This window comes from Anomalospiza imberbis, chromosome 4, assembly GCF_031753505.1.
Source record: "Anomalospiza imberbis isolate Cuckoo-Finch-1a 21T00152 chromosome 4, ASM3175350v1, whole genome shotgun sequence".
Taxonomy (NCBI): domain Eukaryota; kingdom Metazoa; phylum Chordata; class Aves; order Passeriformes; family Viduidae; genus Anomalospiza; species Anomalospiza imberbis.
Genome location: NC_089684.1, coordinates 69,263,547 through 69,278,278, shown reverse-complemented (window position 1 = coordinate 69,278,278; position 14,732 = coordinate 69,263,547). Strand labels below are relative to the sequence as shown.

General features: G+C 40.9%; 2 protein-coding genes across 14 annotated transcripts in view; one reads left to right on the top strand and one right to left on the bottom strand.

Moving 5' to 3' along the window:
* CTNNA2 (catenin alpha 2) overlaps nucleotides 1-14,732 on the top strand; it is a 463,302-nt gene that overhangs the window by 303,286 nt on the left and 145,284 nt on the right. The window contains exon 1 of one of the 13 annotated variants that reach the window (XM_068189034.1): nucleotides 2,298-2,437. The exons of 11 other annotated variants lie outside the window; for them this stretch is intronic. The gene's annotated coding sequence lies outside the window, so the exon portion shown is untranslated. Of the gene's footprint in view, nucleotides 1-2,297; nucleotides 2,438-4,344; nucleotides 4,364-14,732 lie in introns of those variants that run through there. One more of the 13 variants, XM_068189033.1, reaches the window with a different exon arrangement.
* On the bottom strand, nucleotides 428-4,184 carry LRRTM1 (leucine rich repeat transmembrane neuronal 1). The gene has a single exon (XM_068189035.1). It carries the CDS (start codon nucleotides 3,273-3,275, stop codon nucleotides 1,713-1,715), a length of 1,563 nt encoding a protein of 520 aa, XP_068045136.1. The 5' UTR covers nucleotides 3,276-4,184; the 3' UTR covers nucleotides 428-1,712.

Sequence of the window (14,732 nt, the reverse complement as noted above, 5' to 3'; positions counted from 1 at the left end):
TCAGTTTTACATTTTACTTTTTCATTTAAAATTAATGGCTAAAACCTGCTATTCATGAAAACAAATTATTTCTTCTGTGCCTATTTTTCTGCTTTATAAGCCTGCTGTACCCTTGTAAGAGTAGATAGCACTTTAATGCAATGAAAAAGGAAAAAAAAAAAACCTGTGTTACATTAAAATACATGTAAAATTTTGGAATTGCTCCTCTCTTGGTGGTAACCTGAGGATAGAGAAACATGTACAAAGCACAGAAATGTCACCCAGTTCATTATCCATAACATTTTATTCGCATGTAATGCTGTAGGAAGAAAATTTCAAGACGCTCTGCCTGATGTTATAAAACTCCCTCATCGTCAATTAGTGTGAGAGGAGCTGCTGAAAAGATCAATCGGTTGCTTGTTCACATTCTGGAATGAAAAATCCAAAATACAAGGAAAGGAAGCCTTTATTTAAGGGCAGTCAGATAAAACAGCTGTGGGATTCTACATCATGAAACCACTGCTTATATCCATCAATGCCATTTTTCAGTCCTTGGTAAGGAGGGTACATCTGCCTCCAGCCTCTGCAGAGGTTTGGGGGTTGTTTTGTTAGTGAAGGCTGGTGGTGGAAGGGAGGGACACGAGCTGGGCTTTGCCAGCACTTTACTACAGGACCCAGAAGGGTGCTCTGAAAACTCTCTGTCCTACCCTGACAGTGGTTTTGCTCTTGAGTTTCACCAATGAGACCCAAATAATTGCTTTTGCTCTTCTCCGTTAACCATGGCACCACAGGGCACAAAGTGAGGGGGTCTTTACTCTTGGTATAGCTCAAAACAAGCATAAAAGTGGTAAATGCAAGTAAAAACCCGTAAATTTAGCACTTTTTTGGAGTTTTTTTATATTAAAGAAAATTCTGATAAGCACATTTTGGCAGTGTTTCTCTTGTTTGGATTTTGTTTGTTGTTTTTTGTTAGTGAGTCTTCACAATATCATCGCTTTTGATACAAAATACTTTTAGGGGTCATAATGCAGTTTTTATGGATCTCACAGCAACTAACAAGTGAGCTGTACTTAAAAATCCTCAGAAATCCTGTCCTAGTGACACAGTCAAAACTTCAGCCTTTCTGAGCCGCTCTGGCTCCTTGTACTGACGTCCAGTTACAGGTAGCACATTAACAAAAATAGAATTCCAGTGTCATGCTTCATATCTTTAGCAACATGATGTACGTGAATGTGTGCTAATTACAATGGGAAGCCACCTGGGTCATTTTAAGCTTTCTATTTTACGTGGCTTCTTTGCTCCTCGACTTTTCATTTCAACACTCAGCATGAAGAGAGAGGTTAAACTGTTGCATTTTGTATACAGGGAGCCATTCATGTAATATACACCAGTCTGTAAAAACTGTAAATGCTATTTTTTTTTATTTTAAACGGTTTCCTTAGTTTACAAAAGATCAATAATTGGTACCTTTTTTACACTCTCAGATTCCTGAATATTGACAGATCTTCAAAGGGAGTATTAGCATATGAAACCTTAAGATTGGCTGTCCTGAAGGTTTTTAAGACACGATAAAGCTAAAATATCAAGTCTCTTGGACAGCCCCTCTTAAACAATTTGGGCAGGGGTGCACGTCAGAAATCTCCAGCAAAGCCCAGCAAACCCCCCCCACCCCGAGCCACTGTCTGCCTGCACGCTGTTATTTGGTTGCACACTGTTTAAATCCCAAAGGAAAATCACACCTCGCATTCCCTCGCTGGCTGCTGGTGACAGGAGCAAGATCCGTACTCATTAATGATCACCAGGGCTCCCTCAATGTGGTTGGGTTTGTAATCAACATAATACTCCTGGGCTGACATGGCAGCCATTTGGTGCATGGTCTGTTTTTGCTTCTGCTTCCTGCGCTGTGTGACAAAGCACTGTCTTAGTTGCCTTAAGCCGGCTGGGAAGCACTTCCAGGAGACGTACAACACCAAAACCACGATGAGGAAGGAAAAAATCAGTGCCATGGTGCCCGTCACCACCTTGTGAATCTGCACGGCGTTCTCGGAGTTCTCGCCGGGCATGGTGATGGTGACGGCGTACGTGGTCCGGTCCTCGTCGCCGTCGGGCGCGTCGTAGGTGGCGGTGGCCGAGCCATAGCCCGGCGTCTGCTCGCTGTTGTTGGTCACCGGGGAGAAGGTGTTGACGCTCGTGGGGTCGGCGTCCTCGCACAAGTGGAAGGCGTACACGGCGTCCAAAACATCCTCTCCCTGGGCGTACTCGGGGGTGGCACAGAGCAGGTTGCTGTCGTAGCGACCCTGGAAGTTGCTCAGCCAGGAGGCCAGGGCGCAGACGTTCCGGCTGCAATCCCAGGCGTTGGCGGAGAGGCTGATGCTCGTGAGGGACTTCCAGGAGTCGAGGACTCGGGAGTCGATGTAGGTCAGCCGGTTGGAGTCCAGCTGCAGGGATTTGAGATGAGGTACACTTTCGAAAACGTGAGGTTCGATGTATTCGATTTCATTGCCGGAGAGATCCATCTTTTCGAGTTGCCATATCCAGTCCAAAGTGTTTACTACGATGGTAACTTTATTCCTTCGCAAGCAGAGGGAGTGCAGGGAGATGAGCCTGGGAAAATGGGCTAAATTCACTTTCACCAAGTCATTGTGCTCGAGGTGCAGCTCAGTGAGTTTGAACAAGCCAGCAAAAGAGTTTCGAGCCAGGCTCTTTAACTGATTGTATCCTATGTCTAGAAACTTCAGGCTGCGACAGTCCTGAAAGATTCTCACTGGCACGAACTTGATGGCGTTCGACCGCATGTGCAAAGTTGTCAGTTTTCTCAGCCCGTGGAACAGGTCAGGCTCCAAAGACTGCAGGTTGTTGTATGATAAATCCACACTGCGCAAGTTTGGCATGGGGCGGAAAGTGGTGTTGGGCAGTTGGGTTATTTTGTTGGAACTCAGGGTGAGCTCTTTAACTCGCCGCAATTTTTGAAAGGCATTCCCCTCCACTGAGCAAATGTGATTGTGATCCAGATAGAGCCACGTGAGCTGCATTAACCCTGTGAACTGTCCATCATGCAGCTCTGAAAGGCTGTTGTACCGCAGAGACAAGCCCATCATGCCCGACAGGTTGCGAGGCATCTCTGTGAGATTCAGTGATTCACAGTACAAAAGCCTGCCCTCACACCGACAGAGCTGTGGACACCCACTATTCACAGCTGGAAGCATTTTAGAAAAGATACCCAGCGTACACAATATCAACCCTGGGGGCTTCCTCAGCAGCCAGTTTAAACAGAGACCAATAAGAAGGAAATCCATTAGCAAGAATATTTCCAAATATGCTTGAGAATGTCCATTGAGTCTTTTCAAATTCTACATCATATTTTATTTAAGGGAGGAAAAAAAAAAAAAGGCAAACCAACGAAACAAAGCCCGAAAACCAAAGCAAAACAGCAAACAGAACAAACACAGAGGCAAATATTTCACTTTACAGCATGCAGGAGCTGTGCAGCATTAAAGTTCACAGACATTCAAAGGTAAAATGATAGTGATTTTGTTCATGTTAAATGCTGCAGCAAAGGAAAAAAAAAATCTTTCTTCATGAAAGAATTTAATTAAAAAGTGTCTTACCCACCCTTTTCCAGAGAGTGACAACCTCCATTCAGTTGCTTCCTTTGTGTTTGGACTAATTATATGCAGAGCTAAAAAAGACCCCTCTGTGCTACAAATTCAGTCCCTTTCAATGTTGTGCAAGGCTGGCAAGCTCACAATGTCTCACTTCGCTTCTGCTCAACGAGCGAAAGGCTTGTCCAGCTAGCTTTTGAGCTGCCTCCTAGGACCTGCAAGTTTCAGAACTATGTACATGAGCTTGATCTTCTCCTTCTCCCTCTGTCCTTTCCTCTGCAGTTAACACTGTGGCGTGAAAAAAACTCCAAACTCTTTACTAACGACTCCACAGGATTTGTCAATCTGTTTAATGTCCATCATTTGCAACGACCATGGACCGGCACAACCTTTACTCCAGAGAGAGGTTACCATTCATTCACAGACCGGCTAAGGGTCGCTTTATTTCCCATTCTTTGTTCGCTTTGCTTGTTAGGTGATGCTTAGAGCAGAGAGAGACAGCAAGAATCCCTTCCCTTCAGCTGAGCAGTATGTTGCTAGAGCATGCAGAGGCACCCAGTGTTCACTGAGTGTCGTAAGCTGCTCATGATTGTACGCCTGCACTGTGCATCTCAGACATGGGCAGATTGAAAAGGGGTGGGCATAAAACCAACATCGGAGCGAACCAGGAAAGTAATATATGCTCTTTGATGAAATGGAAAATACTTTAAGCCTATCTCGCCATTTCTCAAACAGGCACGCACACACAGCCGCACAAATCATCAAAAGCGAGGCAGTGCTAAGTAGGAAGCTTGAGAATTAGGATTCTTTCTCTTTTTTTTTTGTCCTCGGATGCTTTTGTTTAAAGTCTGAATTTATAAGCTATTAGCCGGGAGAGGGAGAGACTCGATTACTTGGTTTGGGAAGGAATATGTAAACCAGTCTCTTTGGATTGCTTTTTGTCTCTGATTCCGATGATGAGATTTGCCTTTTGGTCTTTGGGTGGGGGATTGAGGGGTATGTGGGGGGAAAATGTGTTTTTTTTTTTTCTTCTGACATTGTCTAGATAGAGCATGATTTGAAATTCTGTGCATTCTTTCTCATAGCAATGGAGCCAGAGCTCTGCAAATAGGAATGTCTCATTTCATATAAGCTTTAATTACATTTGGTCTTTTTCCATCCTGCATATTTTGTGTGTTCAGCACATGCCTTTCCTAAAGGCTGTTTTTTTTTTTTTTTTTTTTCCTTTTTCTTTGCAGTGTACGCTATGGCACACAGAACTCAAATTCTAGCAGCATAAAGATTACTGTGCTTTTTGAATAAGATCAATGCATAGGTTGCGGTGAGCGTGTCGGCAGCATGCAAAGAGGGGGTTTCAAACCCCATCAGTTAATAAGTTTAGCAGATCGTGCTGGGTTTTGTTCTGTGCACCAAGGGAAAAAAAATCTTTGCTGGATAATTTGCAGTCCTCATTCTCTATGGGAAAGGCATCATCAATGATCTCTGTAATTTTTACTGACTGAAAAATGTATGGTATTTCTGTCAGGAAAACGCTGGCCATCTTTTCCTATTATGAAATAGAATCTCAAGCCCCTGTGCTGGTGAGAGCGATCGGAGCTGACAGCTCCCAATTCTGCATCAATACCCAATGAAGAAGTTCCACACGGATTTAGGATGCAAGGATTGCAGAGGATCATGCTGATTTTAAGTGGACATCGGATGCAAAATGCTGGAGGGACAGGGCAAAACCACTGTGTTTGCTTTCTTTTTCACAGCTGTGTTAATTTAAAAGAAATACCTTGTTTTGGAGGTGTCTGTTGCAGAGCTAAACATTGTGTTTGAGTGTGGCTGCTGTGAGTGTGTGCTGGGAGAGATCAAGGAATGCAGTAATTTGATGCAGTAAAAGTTGCTTTGCAGAAGTCCTGGCAAACTTAAAGCTCTTGTGCATAAAAATAAAAATGTGTGAAGGAGATTCATTACTAATGGATTTTCCATAAAGAGTCTTAAATAAATTACAAATATAAACCATTTAAATTGCAGTTTCAGAACCTGGGGATCAATGTGCTTTTATGCTCCCCGTTCAGTTTATTTACATTTTTCTACTCTTCACAACATTTCAGTGGTCTCAAGGCAAAAATGTGATGCTTTAATAGTATATGAACCTCATCTATATTTTAGCATTTGGGCAGGGGGGCTGAAGGTGGTTTTCCTCTCCCCAGATCATGCGGTTTTATTCAAAGCAGGCTGTTTATGCAAGTGTCCACTGGTTGCAGTACACCTTAATTCTGTTTCTCGGTACATAAAAGCAGGAAAGAAAGCAGTGACAGAACCGACAGAAAAAGCATTGAAGCAGGAGAGACTAAAAAACCCCATCCAAGAATATATTCCAGATTGCCTCAATGAATGTTTTGGTGCAATTAGCAGGGGAAAACAATTAAAGGATTACTTGAATTTAACAGACACTGAAAAAAGCTTCAAAGCAATGAGGTTGTGTCCCTTAAAAATCTGCAGTCCTACAAGTCTTCTTGGGGGAAGCCTTAATGCCTTCTCCCATGTAAAAATTTGGGGAGAGGTCTGCAACAGTAGCCCTGAAAATTTCAATCATGTCTTCAAGGAAAGCTACCATTTTCTGCAACTCAGATGATGATAAGGATCACTTAGTTACCATTTAAATACTGTGTATAAAGACTTCTTCTAGTAGAGATGAAGCTCCCTGATACATCACTGAGGAGCTGATTTTTATTTTTTTTCACTGCTTCTTGTTATCACCTGGGATACAGTTTGTATCCCAACCAGTGTGCCTATTCCCACTCTGGCATATAATCCATTATCATTTGGTTTTCAAAGGCAGGAATTAGAGCAGACAGTAGCAAACCTATATAGCAGCAGATGGAAGACTGACAACCAGAATTAGGGACCCAGAATTAATGGCCCTAAGTGCACTTTCTCAGAGCTCTAACAGAGGGCTATTGAATAAGAAACTCTGCTCTTATCCAAAATTTGGTTGTAAAAAAGAATCCAGGTAGTCTTAAAATGACAGACCTCAGTGTATGTTTGAGGCTGTGATGTTGAGGCACAGTAGTGACCAAATTCAAAAACTGGGGCATCTGAAATATCTTTTGTAAATTGGTGTCCTACTGTATTTTTGCAATGTACCCTTTTGGCAATCAAACCAGGAATCCACTTTGAAGATGATTGTAATGCAAAGGGCTTAATTTCCACTGTCTGAGCTGTTATCACAGCCAAACTGTTAAGTTTACACATTTTCTGAAGTTTCAAAGCCTCTGGCAAGTCTCTATAAATTAGCAGATTTAAATTAGCTTTATTAAATGTGCTATTATAAAACATTTTAAGAATGGCAAACTAAGTTTGTATGTGTTTAAAGGAGCTTGATTAAATCAATGTAAAGTAGGTTACAAGAACAACATGAATAAAGTTTTAGAAAGTTTAGGTGGGAAGCTCCTTCTTGTAGTCATGGCAAGGAAAATTCAGTGTCAGCAATGGTCAGAATTGTTCAGGCTGGAAAAGAAAAACACCTTTCAATGTATTTGCTCTACACATTTTTAATATTGTGTTCAGATTAATCATAGAATCATCAAGATTGGAAAAGACCTTTAAGATCATCCAGTCCAACCATTAAGTGCCCCATATCATTTAACTGGCCTCAGAATATTTTAATTCTTGCTAATCCCTTGGATATTCCTTTACTGTTTGTGCCTGGATATTTACCTTACCTTAATTTGAAATCCAGGACAGATGGGGTGAGATCAGAATGTGGCTGCTGATGTCTAACTCTTCATATACACATCTTTTAATAAATTCTCCACTGTTGCACTCTACCAAAATACAAAAAGGCAAAACAGCCTATAAAATACTGAGTATACTTCTTCCTTTTGGTATTTTCTGAGTGGTTTATATCAGAATAATAAAAAGTGATGCTTTTAGTGATGATTTTAATTTCCTTTCATGAATGGAAGGACTCAAACCCTGATCTTTGGTAGTCTTTAATTTTCAAGTGTGTTGAACCATGGCATTTTGCATAAAAGAAACATTTAAAAGCAGAAAAGGGGAAAAGACATGATCTAAGGTAAAGCAAACTACATCTGTTATTTCTCTTGTATTTCTGTTTTGGTCATCCTGAACATTTATTGGCTTCCCTTTCTGTATAAAATTCAGGATTTCAGCTGATAAGAAGTCCAGTTCTATAACATGTCTGTTTTAGTAGATATAAAAATGGGTAACCTTGTACAAGATTTTGACCAAAATAGTCCTGGTGGCTCCAGATGCCATTAAATTCTTACAGTACCTGACAGACACATTGGATCTGTGGCTACCTTTAAATCATAGATGTTGTTATATAAATGACCTTTTTGGTTTGCAATGTGATAATCATTTTTCTGTCTCATTGCAGTTATTTCCATCCTGATCAACCACATTCGCTTGCAAGTGGTCATGCATAGCTCTAGAAAGTCACTGACAGAAGAGACCTATGTGCAGAATTGTCAGTGCGGTGCAGAAATGTCAGTTTTTAGAACAACATATCCAGAGTATGGATATCTCTCCTCCAGTCATGACTGATAGACTACTTGAATAAGCTAAAAAAATGACTGACTCTCTTAAGTACCTGTGAAAATACCTCTGGATTTCTGGGCATGACGGCAAAACTCCCGATAGTGTTTCTGAGTGGCCAGGGGTAATGGGAAAAAGACAAGAAGTTAAATTATCCTTTTGTGATTAGTCAACACATGAAGATCATGCAACATCCTGGCTAGGCAAAGGCCAGTGTGTTAGTGTCACATTACCAGGTTGGTGGAACTCCTGGTTTGCAAGGAAGAGTGAAAATTTAAACCTTGGGTTTTGATTAACCCTTGCTAATTTTATATCTCTTAAAATGTCTTAGGAAGTCATGGAGGCATCACGTGTGGAAAGCAATGATTAGGAAGTGTGAAGGTTTTAGTTGGTCATATTTGATTGGAAATCAGTTAGTTCCACCTTCAGAAGTGCTGTGAGACACTTCGCAAAGGTTTATCTCAAGACCTTCCCAAGCATTTCTGGAGGTACCAGCAAAGGAACTGTAATTAATTTCCAATTTTCTTAAATGCAGAGAGGGCCACAGCTTATCCACTCTCTTGAACACATCTACTGCGCCCTCTGCTACTGTTGATAGCTCATCTGTGAGGGTTATTTTTTGATAAACTCTGGTGCTAAACAGTATTTTATTTGTGCTTTGAGACTCATTTTGCCTGAAAGGTTCTGTTCTTCTATGGATGTTGCTTCTCTCAGATGCCACACCTCGGGTTGGTCAATTGGCTGGTTGGTTGTTGGTGTATTTACTCAGACTTGCCGAGAGGCTGGATGAAGTGACAGAATAGCAGGATTGTTTAGGACTGTGAAAAATCCCCCCTGTAGCCAAACTAGTTAAACTACCCTAAACCCATCATGTCTTACCAGCATTTTGTGTCCTTTTCCAGAAGAACTTGTGTTGCTTGGGAAGTTGTGAGGTCTCACCTGGGGATGCAGGTAGCACCATTCTGTGGAGAAGTCATTGGAAATACATTGGAATAACCTTCCTCATGCAAAACCCTTCATTCTGTCTACCAGTGGCAATACCTTGAGGGGCAGTGAACACTTTTTAGATTTCCAAAGTGCAGGACATATGGAGAATTGAGAGGAATTTATGAAATAAATTATTAAAAGCAAGGATGAACAAGTTCAAAGCTGTTCCTGGCGGTCTTCTGGAAAGTCTTTTTACAAGTGGATGAACTGCTCTTGGAAAATTTTCCCAGAACAGAAAATCTGTTCTCAGCATTAGACAACCAATTGTTATTCCATTTCTTGTGCTCATTTCCAATGTATTTTAAAGCACAATCAGAAAAGACAAAAAAACATTCGTGCTGGCCTTTGTGGATAAATTATTTCTGGAAATACGGGGTAGTTATGAAATTGGTGCTGGTATTTTGAAATTGAAAAAGACTTTTATTGAGTCCTCTTCCATCACATAGAACACCATTTGAACTGACTCCACAGAAAAATAGAATCATAAAATTGGAGAATATCTTGGGTTGGAAGGGACCTTAAAGATCATCTCCTTCCATTCCCTGCCATGGGCAGGGACACCTTCCACTATCCCAGGTTGCTCCAAGCCCTGTCCAACCAATGATACCCATATTCTGAAGGGAAAACTCAGGATAAAATGTGTTGAAATCCTGGTTGCGTGTGTATTGCATCTTACAGGGAGATTAGAGGGCCTCTGGATCATTAGCTCATAGACAGAATTAATAATGCAGAAACCAGGTTGAAGACTCATATTTCAGAGAGAAGTCATTGTGATTTTTGCAAGCTTAAAGACGATGGTTTGTTGACTACCTGCAATATTTATGGTTTCATTACGTTTTATTTGCAACTGATGTAATGTCTAAGAGAAATAGTCATGGGTCAGGAGTCTCAGAAGGACATATTTAAAGGCATAACAAAAGATAGTCATGCCTTCTAAAAAAAAGAGAGAATAACCTGACCTTCTTTTTTTAAACCAACTTAAAAATACTCAAGGCATTACTGAAGAGTTTATATGGCGGAGGAGGTTTGTGTGTGGTGTATGTGTAATCTTAGTAACTCAGCTTTGCTCAACAGCTAATTTAAATTTAAAAGATCCAATGTCAGTCTTTGAAATATGCATTCCTGACTCTTGTTTGGTTTTGTTTCAATGTATTTTGAAGACTTTTCTATGTCTTTGAATGAAGAAACATACAAAGTAATCAAAAGTTTGTGTTACTTCGTTGCTCTTAATAACTATATAGAGGCATACAAAATTCTAGTAGCATATCCAAAGATCCTGAATTTTCCAAGGTTTTAGAAAGAATATGCTAAATACGTTCTCAAAATCTGTACAGTAGTGTGAATGTCAATTACCCTGCCACTGTATATGTTTTTAATGATGAAAGAGCATATTTGGGGGGCAAACAGTAACAAAGCTTTAGGGTTCACTTCAGCTGTGTTTCATAATCACACTCCCTCTCCTGCTGCTGTACTTTTGAATCTTTAATATTCCTGTAAAATGAAGAGCTTATTGTTTCCTAAGACTCAATTTATATTTTAAATGAGTGGAAAGATGCGTAATCAACTTGAAAAGGCAGGAAAATATCATCCTGTTTTTCAAGATATAGGACATTTTATGGAGTGTTTTGAATTCTAGAGACCAGTTTTAAAGAATGCTTGGCTTAGTTCTGCTCTTTTTTTTGTAGTGCAAATTAATTATGATTTGACAAGAGTGTACTTGATTTTCTTCTTCAGATTTGGTGCAAAGCCAAGCTTTATTAGTTAGAGCCTCTAAATCAAAACCAAAGGTCAGTACTGTAACATGCTTGTGGCTCAAGATATATTGTATTTTTTTCCCCATTATTCAGGTATTTTTATCTATGAAAAGGTATTTGCGTTTAAGTGATGCTGTGTGGTGCACACATGGCTGTAGACAAATACCCACTTTTCACGATTGCATCAGTAATGTTCCTTGCAGCAGTCTTAAAAATTTGGGAAACTGTTGGGGTGAAACTCCTGAATGATCCCCTTCCCACTTGGTGTGGTCTGTGAACGCTGGCTGGGGGTGTTGTGTGCCCATGGCAGGTAGGGGACAAAAGGTGATTCAGCAATGCGCAATAGTGAGTACCAGACCTGCTAAAAATCAATCCTAGAAGCAGGTCCAGACCCTCACATTGCTTCTTTTAATTGTATCTCCTTTTTTTTTTTTGCTTGTTTTGTGCCCTATTTCTTCTTACATCAGCAGTTGTTGATTTTTGTTGGGTTTTATTGTTTCCAGTTCTTAATTTCAGGGATTGTCTTTTCCTATGTCCCTGCATAATGCCCAGCATGGACTATCTTTTGCTGTGTCCTGATCAGAGAATCACAGGCATTTTGGTTTGAAAAGGACCTTAAAGAGATCATCTCATTCCAGCTTCCTGCCATGGGCAGGGACCTCTTCCACTACCCCAGGCTGCTCCAAGCCCCTTCCAACCTGGCCTCAGACAGCAGGGATGGAGCAGCCACAGCTTCTCTGGGCACCCTGTCCCTCATAGTCAAGGATTTATTATTCCCAGTATCCCATCTCTCCCTGCCCTCTGGCAGTGGGAAGCCATCCCCCCTTGTCCTGGCACTCCACACCTTGTCCCAAGTCCCTCTCCAGCTCTCCTGGAGCTCCTTTAGGTGAAGGGGCTCTGAGGTCAGCCTGGAGCCTTTTCTTCTCCAGGAGAGCACCCAGCTCTCCCAGCCTGGCTCCACACGAGCGGTGCTCTAGCCATAATGAATATTACAATAATCAACACAGTTCTGGTGTTCAAGGCAGCAGCTGTTGGACAAGAATCCAGTGTACTGCAGTGCTCCCAGGTGTGGGATCTGTACAATGAGGTTTCTGCAGCCTATTGTGCAGCTGAGCTTGGGCCATGCACTGACATCAGGTCAGCAGAACTCGCTTGAAGCTGTTCCCACGAGGGTCATGAGAGCAACGAGCAGCAGAAGACATTGAAAACATAGTGGGAAGAAGCTTCCCTAGTGCCAGTGGGATGAACTTGGGTGGTATTGGCTTCTTTACCTTCAGCCAAAAGAAAACCTGTTCTGAAAGCATTTATGCTTTGATCTGTGCTGCTTTTCCTTGGCCCTCACTCTGCAGGACCGTGGAGCCTGTTGGAAGCATCTGCAGCACTGCAAAGTAGTGCTGACCTTGGGATACTTCCCTGAAACACATTCAGAAGCTTCTGAGCTGTGTTCTCTGACTGTCTGGATTTTCTGGCACCGTTGTATCCATTAAATACTGATTAGATTTAAGAAATCCAAGTGACCAAATAATGCTATCATCTCTTCCCTACTTATCTTAATAATATTGCCAGTAATATTCCTATATATCAATTCTAGGGTATTCTGTACCTAATCTGATGCAGGGAAATAGGGACAGTGTGCTTTTTTGTTTCAAAGGCAGAAGAAAGCCATTTTATTTATTGATTTGGTTTTTCTCTATTGCCTAAAGATGAGGGTAAAAAGTAAAAGCTGCTTTCAAAGACTGTTAGAGAAATAGATAGTTTTTCATAATGTTTAATGGATTGCTTACAGTACTTGTTTTACTTAAAACTGCAATTAAAGATCACCCTCTAGTCAAAAGAAAACTGTGATAAGAACGTGAGTTGCAACTTGTCAGAACATTTTCTAAAGCCCTTTGGGAGTAATTCCAGTAATTATTCAATCTGACGTTTTCCGGAGAAATAACCCTTTATGTATGAACTCCATTAATCATAATAACAGAGTTCACATGTCAGATACTTCTCTCCAGTCACTCCATACTCTCCATTTATTAAGAGACTAATAAACATCTTTGCTAAATATGAGAAAATACTAAGCTGCTTGCAGAAAATGCTGGTGTATAGGTCTGGTCTTGTGAGGTGGGACGTGATCTGTTGGTGTGTGCACATACCTTGAATTTCTGGGCTGTAGCTGCTATCAGCATCGTCTCCTCCTCATTCGGTGTCATTTCAGTCACAGCACTTTCAGGACATTTCTGTTTTCTTTTTTCCTCTGAAGTGCCTTGGAGAGTTCTGGTTTGTCTGTCTGTCCAGCTGTAAAGACTTGCTGTATGAACTTTCTTAGCTAAATAATTGGTCTTTTGCAAGACCTGGATGTAGGAAACAAAAATTCTGCTTTAGATCATCTACAAGCACAAGAGTGAATACAGTGAATACTTGAATACTTTTTTTTTTCTGATATGAACTTACTGCACATTATTGGAACAGCAAAATTAATGTGGGCTAACTGTCTTTGATGATAAGCAGCTCTAAGAAGATTTTTGTTATGTTTTTCTGTGTTTCATCAGCTGAAGATATTCCTAAATATTATCTTGTATTAAAAGTGGTGGTTTAATAATGCAGTGGTGATTAGATGACCATATTTGAAGAATTTATAATTCTCTCCTTTTCAGATTCTGACATTCTTTTCTGCTTTTGAAGCTGGCAAGTGCAATTATCAGTGTTCTGATGAGGAGTGATAAATATAATCTATTGCTGAAAGCAGATAAAGATGCAGGCAAATAAGATTGGCTTGACACAGCCTCCTTGTGCATCTTCTGACTTCTCAAAAGCTGAGTGGAGAATAATTCTTTGTCTTTGGAGATTTACTTTGTAACATTTGATTGGGTTTTTTTATGTGTGTATTTTTTTGTTCCGGAGCCAATGCAACGTACCTGGGCTGTTAATGTGACTGATGCTTGAAATTCAGGATTTTTGCATGGCAGTTGTCATTCGTTGCACATTCCAGTAGATGGCAACTCCAGTCTTCCTGACATTTCATCTCCATTCAAACCAGTAATATTTTCTGTGCCCCCGCCCCTGCATCTCGTTCATATAAATAGCTACAAGTTTCACAGAAACGTGAGTCAATATTACTTTTGTTGAAATTACCACCCAGTATCTGATTTCAGCTCAAACAGCACCGAAAGGGTGATAAAAAAAAAGGCCTGTTAGTGCCAATCCTCCTGGATCATAAAGCACACACCGATTCCCCCGTAACTTTAGAAAATATTTTAGGAATTTTCATAAAAAAGGATTAGTGCCCCAAACTTCTTTTTGTGTGAAATAAAGGAAGGGGTTGGCTACGAGTACAGCAAACTGGCTTTAAGTTTGATGGTCTGGCTATGAAGTGTGTCTGCCCCTGATTAATGTTAAATGATTTATTTTTGCTGTTCATAGTAAACACTTAAACAGACCTGTAAACTGTGTAAATTTGTGACTTTCATGATGATATACCTGGATACAGGTGGTTTTGGGTGAGGGCAGGAGTTGGCCCAGGGGTTCTCCTCTGCATGGTTTAGCCATGGGAATATTCTCCAATTTCCCTCCTGCCTGAAGCACTGCCACACTTCAGCCTCTCTTCGTTGTGCTCCTATTCCCTCCCATCAATTGTACCACCAAAGCACCAGTGCAGAGGAGCCTATTTCTGGTTTTTTCCTCTGCTGACTTTCACAACCTCAATACTTGCCAGTAGAATTTGAAGCCATGAAACAAAGCATCTCTCTGTGAGTGAATGCCAGACATCAACCACAGGCACAAAAGATTGTGCTTGCTCTGCCTGGGATGGAGGCTACGGATCATAACAGTCACACAAAGGGTCCTTTCTCTATCTCTCTCTATCAAGACTGTA